The sequence below is a fragment of the Lepidochelys kempii genome, chromosome 2, assembly GCF_965140265.1.
Source record: "Lepidochelys kempii isolate rLepKem1 chromosome 2, rLepKem1.hap2, whole genome shotgun sequence".
Classification (NCBI taxonomy): domain Eukaryota; kingdom Metazoa; phylum Chordata; order Testudines; family Cheloniidae; genus Lepidochelys; species Lepidochelys kempii.
In genome coordinates this window covers 213,324,063-213,347,728 of record NC_133257.1, presented here as the reverse complement: position 1 = coordinate 213,347,728, position 23,666 = coordinate 213,324,063, and the positions used below count along the sequence as shown (strand labels likewise).

Genomic DNA, 23,666 nt, shown 5'->3' with positions numbered 1-23,666 from the left:
CAGATGATTCCACAGGACCTGTGTTTTTAACTTAGTGGTGGGGAGAGAGAAAGGTCTGTTATTTTCAAATGCTTCACTGTGGTTCTGTAGTAAAAATTGTGTTTATTGTTAAAAGTTGCATAGGCTGCTATTTTACAGTGACGCTATATTTACAGAGATATTGCAAAAAGATTTATAGCTCCAAAATACTAGATATTTAACTTAAGAGGCTATTGTGAAATTGCAGTAACTGTCAATCTTTATATTGATGTTTAAAATATGTTGTTTTCAATTTTTATCTTAGCATTTTATATTGATATCCATCATTATAGTATCTGATGTCAAAAACAATCTGTAAAATCTGATAATAAATGTCTCTTTATAGGTGAGCAGTAGGATCTATTATCCATGTGCTGTATGTTATATATACCAAAATATAAGTTTACAGATTTACTGACACTATTAGGTAAATAACTTCATTTTTATCAAATACATTTACATGTAAGACAATAACTTATCTAGAGCAGCCATTTCAACATGTGAAGTCAACTCATACTAGATTGTGAGTCAGCCAAAAGTGGTTATTAAAAAACAAAGGAAATCCATGCACAAATATTAACTGAGTTTCTTGGTTTTTATGCCAATTAGTATTGTTTTAACAAACCTGTACCGGCATGGAACATAAGAAAACTTACTGAAAACTTTTCCTCTGTAAATCTCTGGCGTAAAGGGTGAATTCACTTTGCTTCAGGCAAAAATTTCAAACTAAGCATACTATTCAGTCACATTTAAATATTTTACAGTACAGCTTTCCTCTTAAATGGAATTACTTCCTTAACTGATATTACAACATTACTATATTCTACTCCTGCAAAAGTCAATTGCAGAGTCAATACAACTATGGGAAAATTAGTTCACAAGGTTCTAACTGCAGAGACAAACTGTTTTCACCTGTGCAACTCCATTATATTCAATGGGATAGGTGTTTCAGAAGGCACAATTTGCCAACAATGGAGTTGCACAACTATAGTTGAGAGCAGAATTTCCACATGCAATTGGAACTAAAGCGAAGATTTGAAAAATAGTTCCTTATGCTTGAACGGAGCCTAAAGGACTTGGTGCCCAATTCCCACTGAATTTCAGTGGGAGTTGGGCACCTAACTCCCTAAGGAACCCTTGAAAATCCCAGCCTAAATCTATACACTTAAGTAAGTGGCTAGATTTTCAAAAGTGCTCAGGATGCAGCACCAATTACTGAAGTTGGGTGCTCAAAGTCTGGCCACATATTCAGGAACCTAAATATAGATTTTGAAACGTAATTTTAAGTGTCTCTTTGAAAATGTTAGCCTTAGTTCACAATTTTGTTAGTGAGATATAGGCCAACTAAATCTTCCTTATACTATTGATTATTCGCAATGCTAACAGAAGAGAAATGCAGTATTATTATATTATCTAAAGGTTTAACTATGAATTTCCTGGCATTGTGTGAAGTTCAGGAAAAGTTCTAAATGTAAAATATCCTAAAATATGGTGCAAAATTCAAACTTCCAAACACTACTCTTTCAAAATGAAATTTTAAGACTAAGTAGATGCTATATTTTTCCAGAAAAGTTGAACTGCAGAAAAAGGGAGATACAGTAATTCAAACTTCTGCTCATTTAGTGCTAAAATGGTGTACACATACTTTCTATGTTAATTTGTTTTGGCTGAGCTCAGTGTTTCAGAATACAAGAATTTCAAAAGTAAACAGATAAACAATTGTATTAGATGAAATCACTGCAAAACGAAAGAACTGAAGCCTATGTTACTTGAGCAAAACGTCATTTACCGGAGTCCTGGTAGCAGTTATGCACATGAAGACAAACTGGAATGCTTTGATGTGACAAATAAAAATGTGAAGTGTGGAACAGGTGCAGATTTATAACCATGACAAATCCGCATATAATCACTAGTAATCTTAAGGGCCTTCAGTCCTAGTTACGGATAAAAGATTTTATTCAACTATGTTTCACACATATGATCAGTGTATCAATCAGAACACTGGGAAAATACCATAGCTTATGAGAACATCAAGAGCTTAACATTTTAAACTTCACTATCACGTTTCTAATATTTTTTCCTTTATATATTTCAGGGTCCACAGATTGAACATTTATTGTTTAGGAATTTTTTTTTAAAGTTTTCTTTAAAACAATTCTCTCTGATCACCAATACTGACTATGTTTGCTAGTTTTAAAGATCTCAGGATCAGATTTAGCTGAATACTATTCATATTGCAACCCTATTCTATCTTTGAGGATAGTTACAGAAGTAATAATAGGTAGGTAACATTTACCACATTACCATGCAAACAATTTTGTATTAAAAGGGCTTCTAAACATTTTAGAATGAAATATGTCAATTTTATTTAAAGTAAAAAATTTAAAATGTTCTGAAAGTACTGTTTCCAGTTTTCCCTCTGGTGTAATTTCTGATGCCAATAAAGTATAGCATAGAGCAAGTAAATAATACAATATGAAACAACACACACATTGGTACTTTAAAATTAAGTAGCTAAACAAATCTAAAATAAAAGTCAGACTCACATTGTCATCAAGCTGTGCTGCAACACGGCAGTGTTCAGGATCTGAATCAGTTTTCTGCATTAAAGGAGGCACCTATACTCAAAATAAAAAAAAGACGTGATTATGGGGGGAAAATTAAAGGTCTCAAGGAAACCATCAAAGAGAATCTCTAATTATGACAGAACCAATTTCAAAATTTCAGATACAATCTTCATAACTGACTTACTATCACGCATTTTGATTCCAAGATAGTGACATATCAAGATATATCAATGGTTGCATATGGAATTATTTTCCAGCACAGCTTGAAACATTTCCCAATATAGTTATCAAAACTGTACGAATATCCTCAAGAAAAAACCCACATGCACATTTATATTAAAAATTATCACAGAAACTCTCAAACCAGAAGAAACTGATGGTTAGTTCTATATCCCCTCTCAGATAGCGGCTAATTCTTCAGAGAAAGGTGTAAAACCAATCAATCCATACTGTAGAGCCAACAGTGGACATTTCATAGAATCTCAGAGTTGGAAGGGACCTTAGGAGGTCATCTTAGTCCAACCTGCTGCTCAAAGCAGGACCAATCCCCATTTTTGGCCCCAGATCCCTAAATGGGCCCCTCAAGGATTGAACTCACAACCCTAGGTTTAGCAGGCCAATGCTCAAACCCCTGAGCTATCCCTCCCCCATTTCTTCCTGATCTCAGGACTGAAGCATGAGGATTCATGATCCTAGATCTCTCTGTGTGAGTATAACTGTGTTATCCTTATTTATGTAACTGGGAAGCTTTCCAAAAAGAGAGGCTCAGGGTGAGGTCCAATCTATGTTTTTTACAAGTAACAGTTTTGTATTTCATATGACCCCAGACTCAGTCTTGTCATTCCTGTTTTGAGGAAGAAGGGCCCTCACCTCGGCTCTTGCTATAGCTATAGATATATTAGAGGTGAGCTTTACAGACATAAAGCCACAAAGTACCTGCTTTGAGGAGCTTACAATCTTAATTATTTGCAAAAAAAAAAAAAAAAGTAGGAGACTAGAAAGGATAAGGATGCAAGAGGGAAAACAAAATAGTTTCATAGGATTTATGGTTGGCATTCATCTTGTTCCACTTTATATTTATACTTTTAAAAATGTGCTATATTTTAGGGGTATTAGATCAGGTGTGAACAGGAGCAGATAAAGAGCAATTTGCTGGAAAGCAAGATTGTTTGGAAAACTGGGGAAAGAACTGTTCCAACAAAAGCCCTGTAGAAAGTTATAAACTTTCCATATATTTTTAAACAGCTGTATTAAACTGAATATAGAATTGTATCTCTGACAGGGTGACCAGATGGCAAAAATAAAATATCAGGACACATGATTCACAGCCCCCACTGGAGCGCACAGCCCAAGGAAGCTGCAGGTCGGGGTGCACAGCCCCAACATCAGCCCCAGGCCGCGGCACCTGCCACAAGCCATGGGTCGGGGTAGCAGTCCCTGCCATAAGCTAGGGGTCATGTCACAAAGCCTCAACAGCAGCCCCTGGGCCCGGACCCTGCCATGGATCGGGGAAGCGCAGCCCTGCAGCAAGCCACGGGTCAGTGGGAGATGCAGGGCCCTAGCTCTGGCCCTGCTGCGAGGGGGAAGTCTCAGAACTGGGGGAGCGCTGGGGGGGGGGGGTGGTTCAGGGTGCTGACTCCATGAGGGAGTTTGGGTGCAGGAGTGTATGTGGGCTGATGCTTATCTCAGGCAGCTCCCTGGAACTGGCCACATCTCCCGCTGGGTCCTAGGTGGAGGCATGGCCAGGCGGAGGCATGGCCAAGTGGCTCTGTGCACTCCCTCACCCACAGGTGCCGCCCCCGCAACTCCCAATGGCCAGGAACAGGGGGCAGAGCCAGAGGACCCAGAGGGAGATGTTACCACTTCCAGGGAGCTGCACGGAACCAGGTAGGGAGCCTGCCAGCCCCGCGCCAACTGGACGCCATCGCCGGGCTACCTTACAATATCGGGACAAATGGCGTCCAAGTCATCCGTCGGGACGTGGACACAGAGTAAAATATCGGGATAGTCCCAATTTTATCAGGATGTCTGGTCACTCTAATCTCTGATAAAGTCTCTATATTATTTTTAAGCCACTATACAGTAAGTATCTTTTCATTGTTAAATTCTACAGGTTTGTAGAGTAATTCCTATAGAACCCCATTAAAACATCTAGGAGAGCCTGTTGATTTTTATCTCTTTTGAATACTTTTCCATGAGGTTGAAATTACATGGGATTTAGGATGGAAAACACGATCACTCATCTGTTCCTGCTGGGGCAGCTTGAGCATGCCACTGCTGTGCACTACTGCGTGTAGATATGAAGGGTGGAGCTGGCCCCAACTTCCCTCAATTCCTTCTTGTCAGAAAAGCTCCCAAGCAAAGGGATAGGAAGGCAGGTCATATAATGGCCACATGCAACACATCTCGAAGCACAACCGGTAAGTAACAGTTTTTTCTTGAGTGATTGCATATGTGCATTCCACTCTTAGTGACTCAGAAGCCATGAAAGGGATGGGATTGGAGCCTATCTGAACAAAGACGGAAGGACAACTCACCAAAATCTAGCATTATTTCTAGGTTGTTGAGTGATAACATAATGGGAAGCAAATGTGCACCAAAGACCAAATATCTAGGATAGGAACTTTGCCCAGGAAGGTCACAGAAGTTGCTTATGATCTTGTCAAATGTGTTGTCACACTGATTGGCGGGATAACATTATCCAAACTGAAGCACAAGCAAATACATGAGAGTATCCAAGATTCTCTCTCTGAGAAGGAACTGGGAGCTGTGTCACACTGTCTTTGACTGCCAAGAAGAGCTGAGAAGGCTGATGGAACTGCTTGGACCTGACAAGCCAACGCTCTCCAGATATCCAGAGTATGCAGCAGCCTTTCCTGATCTTTATTCAAGATAGTTTGGGAATGAATGAAGATAGGTAAATCACCTTGTTGATATGGAAGTTAGATACCATTTCCAAGACAAATTTTGCATGAGGATACAGGTAAACTTTGTCTTTAAAGAAAACAGTATAACGCAGAGCAGACATCAGGGTCTGCAGCTCACTTACCTTTCTAGCAGAAGCAATGGCCACCAGAAATGCCACCTTCATTGAAAGATGCAGTAAACCGATAGATAAAGGCTCAAAAAGAGGACCCATAAGCTTTGACTATACCAAGGTTAGGTCCCATAGAAGAACAGATCTTGTTCCTGAGGGTACAATCTTTCCAGGCCTTTCAAAGATCTTATTGATATTTTAATTAGAAAAGACAGACTGTTATCCACCTGAGGATGGAAGGCCGAGATAATTTCATCAAGATCCACTTAGCAGCTTATGGCCAACTCTTGCAGTTTCAGGTACAAAAGACAGTCCAAGTATGCTGGATTGAAGAATGTAATCAGCAAAACTCCAGACTAATGAGACCAGATAGAGAAATGCTTTCACTTAGAGAAGGAAGTAAACCTAGTAGATAGTTTTCGGTATTCAACAGCACATCTAGAAGCTCTTTTGAACACGACTCCTTCCCAGCTCTAACCATAGAGCATCCACGCCATTAAATGGAGTGCCTTCAGGTTTGGGTGGAGCAGGCAACCAGGCAAAGCATACATCAGATAAGAGGGAAGGACCCCTCATGGATCAGTAACTCATTAAAAAATAGGAAATAAAGGGTAGAAATAAACGGTCAGTTGTTACAATGGACAGATAAATACTAGGATCTGTACTGGGACCTGTGCTGTTCAACGTATTCATAAATGATCTGGAAAAGGGGGTAAATAGTGAAGTGGCAAAGTTTGCAGATGATACTAAATTACACAAGATAAGTACAAAGCTGACTGTGAAGATCTCACAGAAGTGGGTGACTGGGCAACAAAATGACAGATGAAATTCAATGTTGATAAGTGCAAAATAATGCACATTGGAAAACAATCTCAACTATACATACCAAATGATAGGATCTAAATTAGCTGCTACCACTCAAGAAAGATCTTGGAGTCATTGTGGATAGTTCTCTAAAAACATCCGCTCAATGTGCACAGGCAGTCAAAAAAAGCTAACAGAATGTTAGAAACCGCTAGGAAAGGGACAGATAATAAGCGAAAATATCATAATGCCATTACATAAATCCATTGTACACCCACACCTTGAATACTGTGTGAAGTTCTGGTTGCCACATCTCATAAAAGATGCATTAAAATTGGAAAAGGTACAGAGAAGGGAAACAAAAATTATTAGGGGCACATAACAGTTTTCATATGAGGAGAGATTAAAAAGACTGGACAACAAGAAAGCATCCATTAGGGAACCCAGACTGTGACTTTTTGGGGACCAAAACTGTGGACATTTCCTATTGCACCTCATTGCAAACAGAGTGGCTTGGGAATCCCCCAGAGCTGGAAAATGGACCTGGCTACATCTGGATGAAGAGACCACTCCTAGTGACTCAAAAATGACCTGCTTAGGTGATCTGACAGCTCTATCTGCATCCCGGGAAGGTAAGAGGCTTTGAGATCGATTGTGTTGGTAATACAGGAATCCCATAGATAACTGTGTCATAGCAGAACTGGGACGAGTGGGCCCCTCCTTATCTGTTGAGACAGAACATTGACTGTGTGTGGTCTGTAAGAGCGAGCAGGTTTTTTTCCCTTGATATGAGTTAGAAAAACCTGGCACGGCAGATGGCTAGCTCTCAACTCTGACATCTACATGAAGAATCATGTCCTTTGTGGACCATAACCCCTATGACTGAAGGGAATCCAGATGAGCCCCCCAGTTCAGGAAAGACATATCCATTACTAACATTAGCGATGGTTGAGGACAAATGGAACTCCTATGCAAATTTGACAGGGTTTGTCCACCAGTCCAGGCAATAAAATGTGAGAGGGCACTCTGAGCAGTGTTCAAATGGTGAAGGCTCAGCAAAAATACTGAGGCCAGCCAATCTTGTAGAATCCTGAAACACAATCTGACATACCAGACCACATACTTGCAAGAGACCATATGTTCCAGAAACCTCATACAATTCTGTGCAGTTGTAAGGATAAACCTTAAAATCTAAAATGATGGATCAAATTGTCAGATGCCTTGACTCTGGAAAGAAACTCTGGCTTGGATACAATCCAGTACTGCTCCTATAAATTCTATCCTCTGAATTGGTGAGAAGATAGACTTTTCTGAGTTAATCAACAGACCCAGTGACTTGAAAGTTGACTGAATGAGAGATACACTAAAGAGTATCTGAACTGTGGAATGGTGCCTCAAACACTAGTCTTCCAGGTAGGGACAGACATGTACTCCTAATCTTGTCAGAAAGGTAGCTACCATTGCCATACATTTTGTAATAACCCGGGAAGCTGCCCAGGGGCCAAAGGACAACACTGCAAACTGGTAACGAGATTAATTTATTAGGAACCTGAGATACTTCCTGTGGCCTTGACAAATCATCACATGGAAATAGGGGTCCTTTAAGTCAAGGGCAACATACAAATCTCCAGGATCCAGGGAGAGAATAATGGAAGCCAGCATGACCATGCAAAACTTTATCTATTTTAGATATCTGCTTGCTTTGATGCAGGAGGAAGAAAGGAGGAAGTTTGCCAGAGAGTCTTGATGGGTTCGTTTATTTGCGGTGCCACCCAAGATGGAACAGCAGAGGCCAGAATAGCAGGTTTTGAGAAGATTCCCTAACCTCTTCTACCTGAATGTCCAAGGCCGATGTCTCCTGTAATCATCAGAAGGGGCAAAGACACCCCCAAGGAAACTGCTTCATTTGGACCCGATGAAGCTAGCACAGGTTGAGGTAGATGAGCCTCCTCTGTTAGTTGTCCCACTGAATGCTCCTGAACATCATCTTCCTGCTTGGGATCAGGAGGAGCTTAACAATCTGACTCTCAACTTCTAGCCCAGGGAAACTGAATGCCACTGATGAGGTGAGGATCTGGAAATGGGAAAACCTTCATGGATTGCAGAAGGGCCACTGAATAGACGCTGAAGCCAATGTCATGCAGACCACGCATGCAGGCCAGCACTAGACACAGGGTCTCACAATTATCCCAGGAGATAAGATCTAGGAAGGGAGTGACAAGAGACATTGCAGCTGGGAAACATAGGAGGCAACCCCAAGTTAAAAAAGAAGAATTGCCTTCTCCTGACTATGGAGGAGCCATTCCAGTCAGTGCCAGGGACTGAGAGTCCTGGGAAGAGCAAAGAGAAGCCATCAATGCTGGCTTCTTCCTCAACAGTACTGGAGGGCAGAGCTCCAGGACCCAGGAGGTTGACTCAGTACTGGGCCCTCCACTGGTTCCAAGTGGTTTACCAGTACTGGAGGAATGATCTCCTGCACCGCTGGGGACACTGGCACCAATAAGCTTAGCAAGTCCCTTGCAGCTTGAAATGTGTCTGGCATGGACAGTACCAGGAATGTCTCTGACTGGTGTGCAAGAGATTTAGATGGTGCCACAACCATGAAGGTACCTCTTCGGGCCTTAGACTTGACAGTGCCTGCCTCTGTGCAGGAGTCAACGGGTCGACTTAGCTGATGAATAAGTGGAGGAGTGCTTCGATTATGACTGCATTCTACTCACTTTGTCCCCTTTCCTGGCAGACTCTGGGGCTGAAGAGCTGCCTCTCCCAGCAGCGTCTTTGAAAGACTTCTGTTTCTTCCTGGACACAGTGATTCAGTCTGTATCAAAGGCACACATCTCTCAGATGCTGATGTACTTGGTACCCTCTCTGACCAAGAAGGTTCTGAAGGTGGTTTCAGAATGGCTTCCATCAAAAGAAACTTCAGCCTGGCTTCTCCATCTTCCTTGGTCTGAGGCTTGAAGTCCTTTCATTGATCCCTAATATGTGACTCATCCAAGCATTTCAAACAACTAGAGTGTGGGTCACTCACAGGCATGGACTTCGAGCATGCCAGGCAAGATACTTCCAAAGGCATTCTTTGGTACTGCTAATGGAACTCCAAATGTGGGAAAAACTAAGTCTAAAACTAACTCAAACACTAACTGACCCTAATAACTACACAAATATATAACTACATATATGAAAAAAACCATGCTGAGAGCACTTGCTAAAGCAAGACCAACAGATTCCAACATTAGTCACAGGTGATAAGAATGAAAGTGGGGGTGTGAATCATCTGTGCCCTTTATATCTACACACAGCAGTGTGAGGCAGCACAAGGAGCTCAAGCTGCACTGACAGGTACTAGTGAGGGAAAGTTTTCCATCAACTGTGGTTTGGGATGCACACACACCAAGAGTGGAATGCTCACGTGCAATCAGTCAAAGAAGGAAGCAGAGTTCCCACTCCCTACTTACAACCTTAGATACCTGGTACACTAGGGGTGGGTAAGATCAGGAAAGAAGTTCAAATTATCCAAAGATATAAGTTAGCCAAGGAGAAGAAAGAGAGCCCTGATAGGACCAATGCCAGTAAGCAGGCAATTAAATCACTGTTGAGTTTTCCCACTTCTAGTGCAGGATCAGATGAGTAGAATACTTTCCTCTATTCCTACCCTTTCAGTTGTCAAGGCAGCCCCTCTAAGGAAGAAAAATAAATTGCATGCCCGATGGGAGATTTGGTCAAGAGTGGGTGGTGTACAGAAGACCACCATAGCTTCGTCTTCCCTCCCAGCAACACCACAGACTTGGTGGGGAAGAGAGCGGAGCCAGCAGCTTAGGTGACACTGGCAGGAAGCCATCATAAAACCTGGCAGCAGAAGCAGGAATCCCAGCACTAGACTTAGCTCCTTATCAATGCTCCCTTGTCTGCTTTCAATGTCTGTGGAGCTTAGGATTTCTTCACCTCTTTCCTGATGCTCAGTTGCCAGATGCAGGGGATAAAAATGCACAGGATTGCCTATTGCCCTGTAGATTTTCTGTATGAAGTACTAGCACCTTCCTGCCTCCTCTCTTCAAACAGCAAGTGTTGCTTCCTTGCTGAGGGACTTCATTAGCAATTTCAGCAGGGAGGGGAGTGGGGAAGGGTCTTCCTAGAAATATCAACTTCCTAGAAACATCAAGGAAGCAAGAAAGAGTAAATCAGGGCCATCTAAAAATTGGTTTGGGTCATAAAAGCACTTTTATTTACCGTAAACCTTATTTCGAAGAGAGTGTCAGTAAAAAATGGGATGCCAGTTGTGCTTTGGGTCTACTCCTTTTTCAGATTTTGCGGAGTTATTGGCCTAAATAAATCATGGGGCAATATGTAATTTTTTGCACAATATCTCCATCAATTTGAAATATGATGCCTTTTAATTTTACCTAATGCCTTCTTTTTTTTTGTAGTTTAAAAGTAACTAGGTGTCTGTTTTATCTTCTCTATATCATTAATTACCTTGTATATTGCTTTCTTTTGGAACTCCAATTACTCTTCAACTTTCCAAAGTAAATAGAACCCTTGCATAATAGTCATTTCGCTATTCTTAGCCTTTTATATTCAATAGGGTGTTTAACATTTGTTTTTAGATAAGGGGACCCAAACCTGAATGTCATCTCCTGTTAGACTCTACTATATATTACCTCACCAATACATTCTTACCTTGAAAAATGATTGCTTTATGTCTTGTCCCAATCTTTCTGACATTTTGCCCATGTTGTCTGACATTTTGGTCATCCCCTCTGCCAGGCTGTCAGGCAGGGACTTGACTGCATTTGAAACATTTCTCATGGAGTTACGCAGTGGATTTACAAATGTGTCCATCTGAAGGGGAAAACATTTACCACGATTGCATATCCTACGGAGGACACTAGTACAACCATCAAGTAAAAAAAAAGTCACACTGTTCTAGAGAATAAACCGATTTATAGTACAACTCTTACTTTGAATATAAAAATTCAATAGATACACGCACTAGATTAAGTATTTTTACTTCAGTATTTTCACTCAGATATACTGGAAACACTATCTAATGTGGACAAAAATTAATTGGCTATCAATGCTTAAAATTTTGGAACAATGTGTTAAACACAGAATAAGGAATTTCACCAGCTGAAATCAGACATCAGACATGTTTTACTAAAAGGTCTTCAAGGTTCTGCCCCAAGACTTATTAGTTAAAATGAATTCTGCATTTATTTTTTACAATCATGTATATTTGAAATGTTTGGGAAATCTATATGCAGTTGTTTGATATCTTTGTATCATATTATCTTAATATATGGACAAGTTTCCCCATGTGCATATCAAAACTATACTTTAAGCAACATTTCTATGTATTGCGATAAAGTGCTGAAGTTTGTTTCCCACTGAGTTCAGAGAAACATTTTAGCTTCAGTCTAATCTATATTAGTTTCCATTTCCTCACATTCCCACTCTAACTGCCTACACCTATCTAATCCTCATTTATTGCTCCTTCTTCAGTCTCAGCTTCATGCCTTCATTCATAGCACTCCCTTATGCTTTGAAGCATTTTCAATTTTTTGCCCACTAATTGTCCTTTCTCTCCTCCGAACTCACTTCTTCCAGAAGCGCTACCTCCCTCGTTCTCATCTCATCTCCAACCTGACTCACTGTCCCATATCTTGTCTAAATAGCATCATGGTGATTTGTTAAGTCTAACATGTTCAGCATTAGGCGCACACATTTAAATTATTTTTAGTAAAATATTTCATGGAGACTAATTATGAGTGTTCTGATATTTTCAATGCACACTATTTCTTAAGAACAGTGCAAGTAGCAAAAGCACACTACCTAGTGTAATAGTCTACAAAAGGAAAAGATAAGGTTATGAAAAAACCAATACATTTGGAAAGCAGAACACTAAATCTTTATTCTTTTGTGGACATTACATAAAGCTAGATAAATTCAGAATGATGTTTTACAGTCAACTCTACGGACGTAAATTTTTAAAGAATGCAGTTTAAATAACTGAAAAGTAACTTTTTGAATAGTTTAAGATGTTGGACATGCAGGTCACTGGAAATCTGGCAATGATGAGGACCTAATTTGCAAAAGCAGCTGCCCATGCAAAATGGGCAATTGTAAACACAAGTATCTATTTGCAGAGACTCCAATTTCACAAACACAACTGAGTTTTTTCCCCCATTATTCTGATGCTGAATTCAGCTGTCTCATTTCTAAGTGACTCACTGAGGAGACTGGTCTCTAAACTTTTTGACTCAACAGGGAACAGTTGTCTGAGAATTTTTTTTTGTGCAGGCTTAACGGTGGACACATGACTTTGGTGCTTATCTCCATGTATTCTCTGCTGGCTGAATGTGAAACAGCATTAACAGCAGCCTTAGAAGGTAAACACATTACATATTTTGGGCTGGAGAGCGGAAGTCATGATAGCAGCAGCCATGTGTTCAGTTGGAGGTGGGTAGGAGATTGGGAAAGGAACAGGAGAACAGGAATCTTTGATGGGAAGTTAACTTGTCAACAATAGAATTAAAATGCCTTCTGTAGCATATTCAACACCCACTCATTTCTTGGAAATTTGGTTTCCTTGACTTACAAATAAACACATTTTAAAAATGGCTAAGTTCTTAATTCTATACTGGTCTTATTTCCTGATATATTATTGTCGCTTTCTGACAACACACATTACAAATACAATGCAAATTCAAAAATTGCTTGCACATGAAATAAAACACTATGGTTTATAACTGTCTGCAGTCAGTTACTGATATGTTCAATTCATTTAATAAGTTATGGCACCAAACGCATCACTAAAATCTGCTAAATATTAAATGCCATTCTTACCTTTCGAGCAAAATCTCCTTTTCCTTTGCTGTAAGCTTTATTCTCCAGAAAGTCATACACACAATGGGCTAAAGCTGGGGAAGCTTTAATCATTTCAGGATTTAACAACAACTAAGAAAGAAAAGATTAATTGTAAACTTTCAGCTTCTTCCAAAATACAATACCATATTTAGAAAAAAGTCATATCATTTCCTTTCATATGATAAAGATTTTTAATACTGTATGCAGCGACTAAATTTACATATTTGTACAAAGAAGTGTCAGTTTTGAATGTATTTTCTTCATTCTCTCTCTAAACATTACTCCAAGATGAGTATTGTTACAGAGAGGGAAATAAGCATTGCATAATTAATTTTTTTTTTAAGAAGGATCTATCAGTTCCACTCTATTTGTAAAATGCATCTTTTTTGGCTATCTTGAAACTAGAGTCTAAAATCAGTAGTTACACTGTAATCAACACTTGGGAAAAATATTGAAATAAAATAAGGTACCATACATATTACAAATGCAGGTTGTTAAACAATCTAAATAGCTGTTAGATTTCATAGCATTTTGTTTACTCTCACTCCCTCTTAGAATTTTACTTAGGCCTGGTCTACATTAACACTATAAGTTGACCCAAGGCACACTAGTTAAGTTACGTAACTAATGTAACTTAAGTCGACGTACCTTAGATCAACTTACAGTGGTGTCCACACTACACTATGTCGATGGGAGACGCTCTCCTGATGACAAAGCTTCCACCTCTCATTGTGGTGCATTATAGACATTGACGGGAGAGAGCTTTCCCATCAACTTAGCGTCTCTTCACCAGATCCGCTAAATCGACGTTGCTGCTTCAACAGCAGCAGCACCGATTTATCGTGCCAGTAAAGACGTGCCCGCTGAAACAAAAAAATTTCTCAGACAACCGTTCCCTGTTGAGTCAAAAAGTTTAGAGACCATTCTCCTCAGTGAGTCACTTAGAAATGAGACAACTGAATTCAGCATCAGAATAATGGAAGAAAAGAGTGGTTAAACACTTTTTTAAAAAAATGACCAAAAGACAGGAATATTGTTTCAGTCAAGTGAGCACAATTACCAGGACTATATCTTCGCTGCAGCTGGAAGTATGATTTGCAGCCCTATGTAGACGTACCTATGCTATATTAAAGCTAGCTAGCTCACTAAAAATAGCAGCGAGGATAGGGTGGCGTGGACTTCCGTGCAGGCAGCACAAGCAAGTATATACCCAGAGGCGTCAGGCAGGCTTGTGCAGCTTGCATTACCATGTCCTCACTGCTATTTTTAGCAAAATAGGTAAAATAAAGGTAGCATGGGTACATCTACACAAGCTACAAATCACACCCCCAACTGCAGTGTAGATGTAGACTAAGTTTGAAAGTTGACCTGGGAGTGGGGAAAATGAAGAAGGATGCTGAGCTAACAGGAGGGGAAACTTTAACAGCTAGAATAAAGTTTTACTGTTCTATTTATGGTATAAGAGGAGGGATACCCTTCCTTAAGCAATAAACCACTTTCAGTCATTAGGATAAACTACTTCAGTTAATCCAACTCAAAACTGGGTTATTAACACCTTATAAAACTGAGCATCTGCATCCCCCACTTATACTTCAATTATTTAAGTTCTGGTCACTGAAACACAAATGATCAGAGTTAAATTTAGCATTTACCTTCAGCTGTGACATTTACAACATACTTGTGTTGTTCCAAATCAGGGTATTTTATTAAGACAATCTCATGGTGACTGAATTAACATTTAGTGGAATTTACTGAATACCTGATGGAGAACTATTAGTTCAGGCAGACAGCCATAACTATGAAGGAAAATTTGAAACTAGACTAGTCAAGAACTTACCTGCAAATATGCATTTAAATCTTTTTTCCTCTTCTCTAAAAATTCTTTGTCCATGTTGTTAAATGTCTTTTTACCAGGAAGCTTCAATATACTTGCTAGGTTTTCAAACTAGGAAAACAAACAAACAAAAAAGGAGGTTAAAAATATTTTTTATTGTGATTTTTAAAAAAAAAATAGATTGGAAGGCCAGAAGGATCCATTATATCACCTATTCTGAACTCCTGCATAACGTGTCAACTTGATGCAACCACTTATTTTTAAATTAGAACTGTACAAAATATTCACATAGAATATTGCACATTGGGAGCATCTGCAAACCCCTTCAAAACGTCCTCCTGCCTCCTCTCCAAGTCAGCCAGCTTGCTGCCATTCTCCACAAGTCCTCAGAGGCCTTGCTTACCACTGTAGTCTTCTGGGGAAGTGGCCTCCTTCCTACTACTGCTGCTTCCATTCTTTAACTGTCTGGACCTATGCCAAGAGCTTTTGGGATGTCACATGGCTGACTGCATACTGTATCTCTGGGGGAGCAACACCAGTTAGAAAAGTGAAACACCCCCAGACCTGAAAGTGACCACTGTCACATTAAACGCAGAGCAAGATAGGCACATCACAGCACACTTGCAAAGGAATCCACAGTTTCTCTAGCATTCATATGCTAGGCAATCAAGTCTCAAATTCTTGGCATATGAATTCTGGGAATCAGAGTTAACCTTAGTTATCACACTAAACCTCAGAGGCCATTATATGCCCTTGGGCTTAGGGTAGCAGCACATATTGGTGAGGCTAAAGTGCTTTTCTGTCCCACTGCTTTATATGGAGGAGGGGTTTTTTAGACCCTCCAGAGAGACCTTGTATTTTAGGGAGATAGTGTCTTCCCATGGCAATACCCTAGAATATTTAAGGTTGTAAAAATAGAACCTGAAGACTCAGACAGTGCTCTTCATGCTCAGCAAGCCCAGATTTTCTACTAGAAACATTTAAGAGACTGGTAGGAACCTGTGTCTTCTGAAGGGGTAAGTGGAATTTAGTTAAGAACCACCTGTGGGAGTGAGGGAACGACTGTTCTCAGGATGTGTGAAGTCCAATCAAACAGGGGAGGGTTGGTTCATTTCCAGTTCCTGCAATGTGAACTCCAGGGTTGAGTCTGTGAAGACCACCAAACCCTGCAAGGTTTCCACAGCTCTAAATTAATTACAATGTGTAGGAAGAGCTGTGTAGAACCATTTTCCCTTTTGGCTTTAAGTCTAGTTCACTCTAAAAATGCACGTCACATAGGAAGACTACTAGAGAGACAGACACAAAATATCCTGTTAGAACTATACTAATCAGAAGCCCTGGAAGTGGAAGATAGGCTATCAAGCATGGTTAGTTGGTTTCAATGGCATGTCTCAGAATTCATTAAAATACTAACTTCTAGAAACGGGAAGCAACCCTATAGTATTTTCAAGATGCAACACCAAGGTCAGAAAACAAAAAATGCTAACAGAAGCTCAACCTAAAAAAAAAAGCACTAAAAAGTAAATATCTATACTATCTTATAGTCCGACAAACTGTTTTAAATTAATATCAGAGCTTTAAGCACTTTTTTATAACAAAGACATCTTTATAAATTTGTATCTCATGTACAGCAACTTTCCAATTCACAACTTCTTTACATTTCAAACAGACACAAACTATCATCACAAAAAAAGTTAATTACACAGCTAAAGCGAAGTTCAAGGTCACGATCAAGTGCTGAGTTTCTGCAATCCTACAAAAGGTAGTGCTAATCTTTAGTTTCTACATCCCTATTGGTTGAAGATGATATTCTTATTAATGCACCCAGAGAAGCTGGTTTCAGTAGCAGAAGAACTTTGAGCTCCCACTTCTTGTCTTACACAGCCACCCACTACAAATCTTCTGCCCCATGCTTCTAGGGTGGGTTGCTCAGTCTGAAACCAATGCCACAAGCCAGCTTTGTGAAAGTTGAAGAAAAATAAGAGTTACCAAACATCCCAACCCTCCTTTATGAAGGCTCAAATACTTATGACTCATTTCTGGGCTCTTATTTATAATAAAATATTGGGCCTAATTCAAAGCTACCACAGGGAAGTGTAAAGTACCCCTTCCCTGAATCAGCTAAAACCATTGCACTACAGAGGAGATTAACTGTCTCAGGATAATTAAAGCTTTACTTCTTCCTCACTATTAAACCCCAGCTTTGGATGTCATTTATTTTTAGAGAGTCTCTATTAATAATGTGATGGTTCTTCCTGCTAGCTAAAAATTAAATATAAAAAGGCAAAAACCACAGGACTAGGTTTCCTGCATGTACAAGCTGTGCTTGTGAATCAGGGTGTAGGTGGGCTGTAAGTCACTAGCTATGGATCCTTGATCTAGCATTGGCAGCCCCTGCACAAGTGAGAACACCTGAGGGGCTGCTTTAGCTTATGCCACTGATGCAAAGTCCTTTAAGAACCTTACACTAGTGTAAGAGGATAGATGTAATAGAACTCTCGTTCAAACACCCACTGTCGCATACTCCCATATTGAAGAGCACAGGAGATACATCAACATCATAGGTACTAACAAGTTACTTACCACACAACGGCATCTAAAATATCTCTTTTTCTCCAAATGGCTAGAATAGCAAATCTCACTGTGTGGTAATACACGGTAGTGTTGCTTTTTAAATCTGTAGATTCAAGATTTTAGATCTTGCAAACACCAACAGATAATGCATTATTTATAAAAGGTTAAAAAGTGGATTCAAAAGAAAGGCCACAGTATGCAAATATTTATAGTTTACACAATTGGAAGATATGCAGGTTAATGAAATACTCTGTGAAAGAGCAAGATTTGTTAGCTAACTTTAATACACAATAACGTTGAACTGAGGTTTACAGCCTGTTCTGTACACACTTCCATAATTACATTTTATAGGTATTTATCTGCAGCTTCAAGAAACTCAATAAAGAATTTGTAAGTGTCAATATTGTTGCTTTAAACTGTAGCACAAACTATGGTGATCGATCTAGAACCTAAGGCAAAACCCACTGAAGTGAATGGAAAGGCTACCACTGACTTCCACAGGGCTTTTAATCTGTGTGTCTATATGTACAAACTACACTTTTCTACAATACATTTTATCAGCATGGGGCCAACAACAACTACACATCTTTACCCACTGATGTAAGAGACCTAACACAGCTGTTTCACCTTCATGGATTTCAGGGTGTGATACGTCTTTTTTTTTTTTAAATAGATATTAATCCTGCAGAGAGGAAGGAGTGCAGAATTGATATACTGAAATATATTATTCTATATCCCCTGCTAGTCAGAGTTGTCCAACTCTGATAATAGTTTTTATAATCTAAAAAATATTTAATGTGCATATACACATTATTAAATATAAATGGTATGTGTACAGTATATGTATGTGTATATTAGGGATGTAAATAGCATGTAAAAAAAGTAACTCTGTAACCTATTAAAATTATATCGGTTAAACATTTAACCAGGGAACTAGAGGTGAGGGAGGCTGCTGCAGCATCCCCATGTTTTACGTGGAGTCCCAGCAGCTGGGACCCCAAGCATGTGGGGGCAGCCGAGTTTAATCGTTAACTGAAACCGATAAGCATCGAGCTTATCGGTTGATATATGCTTACTTTTCAAGAAGTTGGCCATTTCCATTTAAAAATGTTATTTTGACCCTATAAGAACATGGTCACAGATAACTCTCAGAGTATTCAAACCTATTTACACTTCTATTACCAAAAAATAGAGTAAACATATATTACAGAGCAACAGTTTAGAGTAGTTAAAGGATTTATATAGTCAATCTCAACCGCTACTAAGATGTGGTTCAAAAGCATTTGACTCCTTTAAAAGCATTGTGTTGTTAACACTTATTCATGTGAACAGGTTCTACTTTGCACCAGCTGGTGAATTACAAGTCTGCATTTTTCTCTTTTATTTTATGGGGGTTAAGAGTATGAGAATACAGGCAAAGCAATAAAAGGCAGATTGTCTAATAGTATATAGAACTGCCAACAGCTGTCCCCTTCCTAGACCTCACAGATCCTTAGCATTTCACTTAAAAACCTAAATGGCCCATTTCCCAAGCTCAGTTTTTATTTCTTAAGCTCTGTGACAAATACAACAAATGAACTAAAGAACTGTTCCACACCGACTACACTTCTACTGTGAACATTACTTAACTTTCCATAGAAAAATTAAAACAGGTCAACCAAATCTTTCTGAAGATAAATTTTTTTTCATTATTCTTTTGGTGGTTAATTCTAAACACACCTATAAAAAGCATCTCTTTACTTGACGAAATACAAAGGCTTCAATCACTAATATACAAAAACCTATTTTATTTTTAAAAATATGCAAGTATAAGGCTCAGTGCAAATCTTTCTTCATATTAATCATGAGAAAATGCAGTTATATATTACACAAGAGCACATCAATTCAAATAACTGAAATTCATTATCTAATACAATTTTCAACAGTTTTCAGTAGTCCTACTTGATGAACACTTGTTTTGCCTGACAAGCTAGGGAAATGGTGTTCATGCTATAGAATAAGTTTTGCAATATGCTACCAATATATTGGGGGGGGCATGGATCAGCGTTCATGTTGCGCTCCCAATCAGTACCCAGCCCAGGCCGGGGAAGCTAATGGTCTAACCAGCGGACGAAATTCGATGATAAATCCTGGTCACCTACATTAAAAAGGAGAACCAGCATATATTGAGGACTGTGATCAATTGCTTTCCCTGTCTACTGAAAGCAGGACAAGAATTAATGGGATTAATCTGCAGCAAGAGAGATTCTGGTTATATATTAGGAAAATCTTTCTAATGATAAGGGTAGTTAAGCTCTGGAAGAGGCTTCCAAGGGAGGCTGTGGAATCCCCATGACTGGAAGTTTTTAAGAACCGGTTGGGCAGACACCTATCAGAGACAGTATAGGTTTCTTGGTCCTGTCTTAGCTTAGGGGGCTAGACTAGGGGACTGCTTAAAGTCCTTTCCAGCCCTAAAATTCTACGATTTTATGATATGGTAAGAGGAGAGTTGAAAGCAAGGTGGACTGTAGATTTAATATGCAAATTCCTTCATTTGTGTTCTTTGTTCGTACAGCATCTGGTACATTGGGTCTAGGGCTCCTATGCCCTACAGTAATCCAAATAATATAGTCATCCTAAACTGACCTGTGTAAATCCTAACACAGCATATACACTTTACCAAAACCAAAGCAGACATCTCTGCCCATACTAGACTGATTTTACCCTCCAGGTATGAACAATATTGTCTTACACCACTCATGGTGATACACTTGATATTGCTTATTCTAATGACCTTTAAAGCACTATCATCACAGGCATAAAAGGGGAAATTTTCAATCATATCAGTTCAGTTGGGTTAATGTAATATTATTGAAAAGTTTCATTAAGATGCAGACTAGCCACATTAGCTGGCTGTGTTTTAGTCTACTGGGAGACTACAGGGTAGAATTTGCCTTATTTGTAATTTCCACACCGTAGCATGTGGATATGAATCTCTTAAATGAAACCTTAATTCTGATTTTCCTGGGTTTGCAACACTTGGGTTTCAGTTAATTACAGTAACCCTGTAATGTTTTTTGCCCTTAAGTAACTAATACTCTTAACTTTAACTCCATTTTAACAATAGCTTTTTGTCTTAGTATTTCCTTTTTAAAAATCATTGTAAGTTTCATGTATGAACATTAAACAAAGAAACAGAACGCTACTCATTAATATTTCTAATGATTTGAACATAAGTACTAACCATTTAATTTTTTTATTTTATTTTAACTTATGGACAGATTGCTCTCTTCTGGCGCACAGCTCAAACAGCCAAAGTGCACTGGTGAACCTTGCCCTTAATGTGCAACTAATTGGTTTATAGAGCTGTTAGTGAAACTGGTGCTATGTGAAAGAATGGCTGCGGGAACCCAGTCACTGAGCTATGCACCTTTCTGTGTTCACCCCATGTTTTTTCCTGAACTCCCCCAACAGTGATGCTCCTATACACAAAGGGGTCTGGGGCTTGCCCCACTCCAGCACTCCAGCTGGGGAGAAGGGTCAGGGGCTGCTCCATGTGGCTCCCAGAAGCAGTGGCATGGCCCTGCTCCAGCTCCTACGTGTAGGGGCAGTCAGGGGGCTCCGCTCTGCATGCTTCTCCCCACCTCAAGCACCACTCCTGCAGCTCCCATTGGCCGGGAACTGCGGCCAATGGGAGCTGCAGGGGTGGCACCTGCGGATGGGGCAGAGTGGGAACATGGCCGCTGCTTCAGGGAGCCTCTTGAGGTAAACGCCACCCAGAGCCTGCACCCCTGAGCCCTTCCCGGACCTCAACCCTGAGCCCCTTCCTGCCCTCCAAACCCCTCGATCCCAGCCTGGAGCACCCTCCTGAACCCCAAACCCCTCATCCCCAGCCCCACCCCAGAGCCCGCACCTCCAGCCGAAGCCCTCACACACACACCCCTGCCCACACCCTGAACTCCTCATTTCTGGCCCCACCCTGGAGCCTGCAGCCCCAAGCAGAGTCCTCCCCCCCTTCCACACCCCAACCTCAATTTCATGGGCATTCCTGGCCTGTCCATACAATTTCTATTCCCAGATGTGTCCTTTGGGCCAAAAAGTTTGGCCACCCCTGAATTAAGGCCACACAAGTGACAAAGTTATAATAATATAAACTTTTAGTAGCCAATTCTAAACAATGTGATAGCTGCTAAGACACAACCATGCCTTTCAAAGATATACTCATAAGATTAAGCAGTCTCTATAGGATCCGTTACCTGTTCAGTTATCCTCATGTGGAAGTCATGGAAGTCACTGTAGCGACGATACGTTTTCCATATCTCTTCACTAGTTGGATTTCTCCGATGTACAGTGATCGCATACAGTGCATATGTCTTGCCATGGTCGTTGCATACTCCTGCCACAGCATATGGGTTATAGTCAGCATAGACTAGTAATTTAAAACAAAAATGAAGAGGGAACACAAACAAAGAGGAAGACGAAAGGAGACATGAAATGGAAACATCTGAAATGACAGAGCTGGAGACAAAAATGGATGCAAGCAGAAGAATAAACCCTCTGTAGATAGCATCCTCCGGAGACTCCCATATTGTGTAAGCATGATTCTTTAGCTTAGAAGAAAATTATACAAGTTTCACTGATGTATGAAATAAAAAATATATATGCCTCAAGGAGTATATAAGGTGGTCAGATCTTTAAATACTGAATATCTTTTTGATTGACAAATATTATTTTAGCCTTGCGGATCCCAGGGAATGGGTGAAGGACTCTACTGTAAATCTAGAAAGAGTACTACTCAGCACTCATGTTCAGGTAGTTTCTTCTCTCTAAACATACCATAAGTTTTTCTTTTGCCTCTGCAGATTTCTTCTTTTGGGGTACACACAGAGCTAAAATACTACCAAGCAAAACATTTTAAAACTTTTAATAATATTTAATAGTATAGTTATTCTGTTCTTCTTCTTTTATTACAGATTATTATAATTGTTTACACCGAGGATACAGATACCAATATATTTTTGAAGTGTAGGTTCTCTCAAAGTGGTTATAATTCCAATAATCTATTTTGTACCTTTCCTTCCCCCTTTTCCCTTTCCACCCATAGATTTATAGTGTCTAACACCAGGCGGAAACATTAGATCATCTAGTTTGACCTCCTGTATATCACAGACCATTAAATTTCATCCTGTTACCCCTGTATTGAGTTCAATAATTTTGAGCCCACTATGCCAGAGATACAGTCATAGAATTTCCAAGTAAAAACATTAACATGGATTTAAAGTGTAAAGACTTATCAATCAGTGGTAAAATCCACAATGTTAAGAAAGCCTAGAAACAATGCCAAGTTTGTACTTAAACATACAATAGAAAGAATGCTATGTTAGGAGGCCAACAGAACTTTGAGTTCCACATATCACCCTAGAAAACATCAAAAACCTTGGCACATTCATCCTACAAAACTCATAGCTTCATTTAATCAATGACTCCAAAAATAGAGAACACATCTTAACTGACAACTTTACTCAGTTGTGCATTTAAAAATACTTTATCATACCAAATGATAGTCTTTTTATCACACTAGTCCCGCTTATTTCCAATTATATACAACCCACAGAAAAAACATGCATGGCAAGGGTTTTGTTTAAAGAGACTATGTTGGAGATAATTGATCAAGAAACATTGAAGCATGCATTTTCAGTAGGTAATAAGGCTGGAACCCCCACTTCCAATTTGGAAAAATAGGTAACTTTACGTAGGTCAAGAAACTTTGGCTCTGAAGACTGGTGGGGGGAGTGAATGTGTTAAGCAAGGAAGTTCCAGATTTAAAGATCTTTAACTGAGAACATCCTGCCTCTGTGCCTTAGAACAATAACTAGGAACTATGAGTTTGTTCCCCAGCGGATTTCAACCACTAGGTTAAAACACAGGGAGAGAAGCAGTCTTAAAATTAAATGTCACAACCAATGACTTTCTAGAGGGCAGTGTA

The 23,666-nt window shown here is 39.6% G+C and overlaps 1 protein-coding gene across 9 annotated transcripts in view; it reads right to left on the bottom strand.

Annotated features, from left to right (window-relative positions):
* SNX13 (sorting nexin 13) overlaps positions 1-23,666 on the bottom strand; it is a 185,882-nt gene that overhangs the window by 40,870 nt on the left and 121,346 nt on the right. For 4 of the 9 annotated variants that reach the window (XM_073333777.1, XM_073333775.1, XM_073333778.1 and 1 more), the window contains 5 exons: positions 21,937-22,109; positions 15,131-15,238; positions 13,273-13,383; positions 11,107-11,268; positions 2,565-2,636 (listed from right to left, as the gene is read on the bottom strand). In XM_073333777.1, the coding sequence (XP_073189878.1) occupies positions 2,565-2,636; positions 11,107-11,268; positions 13,273-13,383; positions 15,131-15,238; positions 21,937-22,109 (626 nt within the window). Of the gene's footprint in view, positions 1-2,564; positions 2,637-11,106; positions 11,269-13,272; positions 13,384-15,130; positions 15,239-17,717; positions 17,805-21,936; positions 22,110-23,666 lie in introns of those variants that run through there. The other 5 variants (XM_073333776.1, XM_073333780.1, XM_073333781.1 and 2 more) reach the window with 3 other exon arrangements.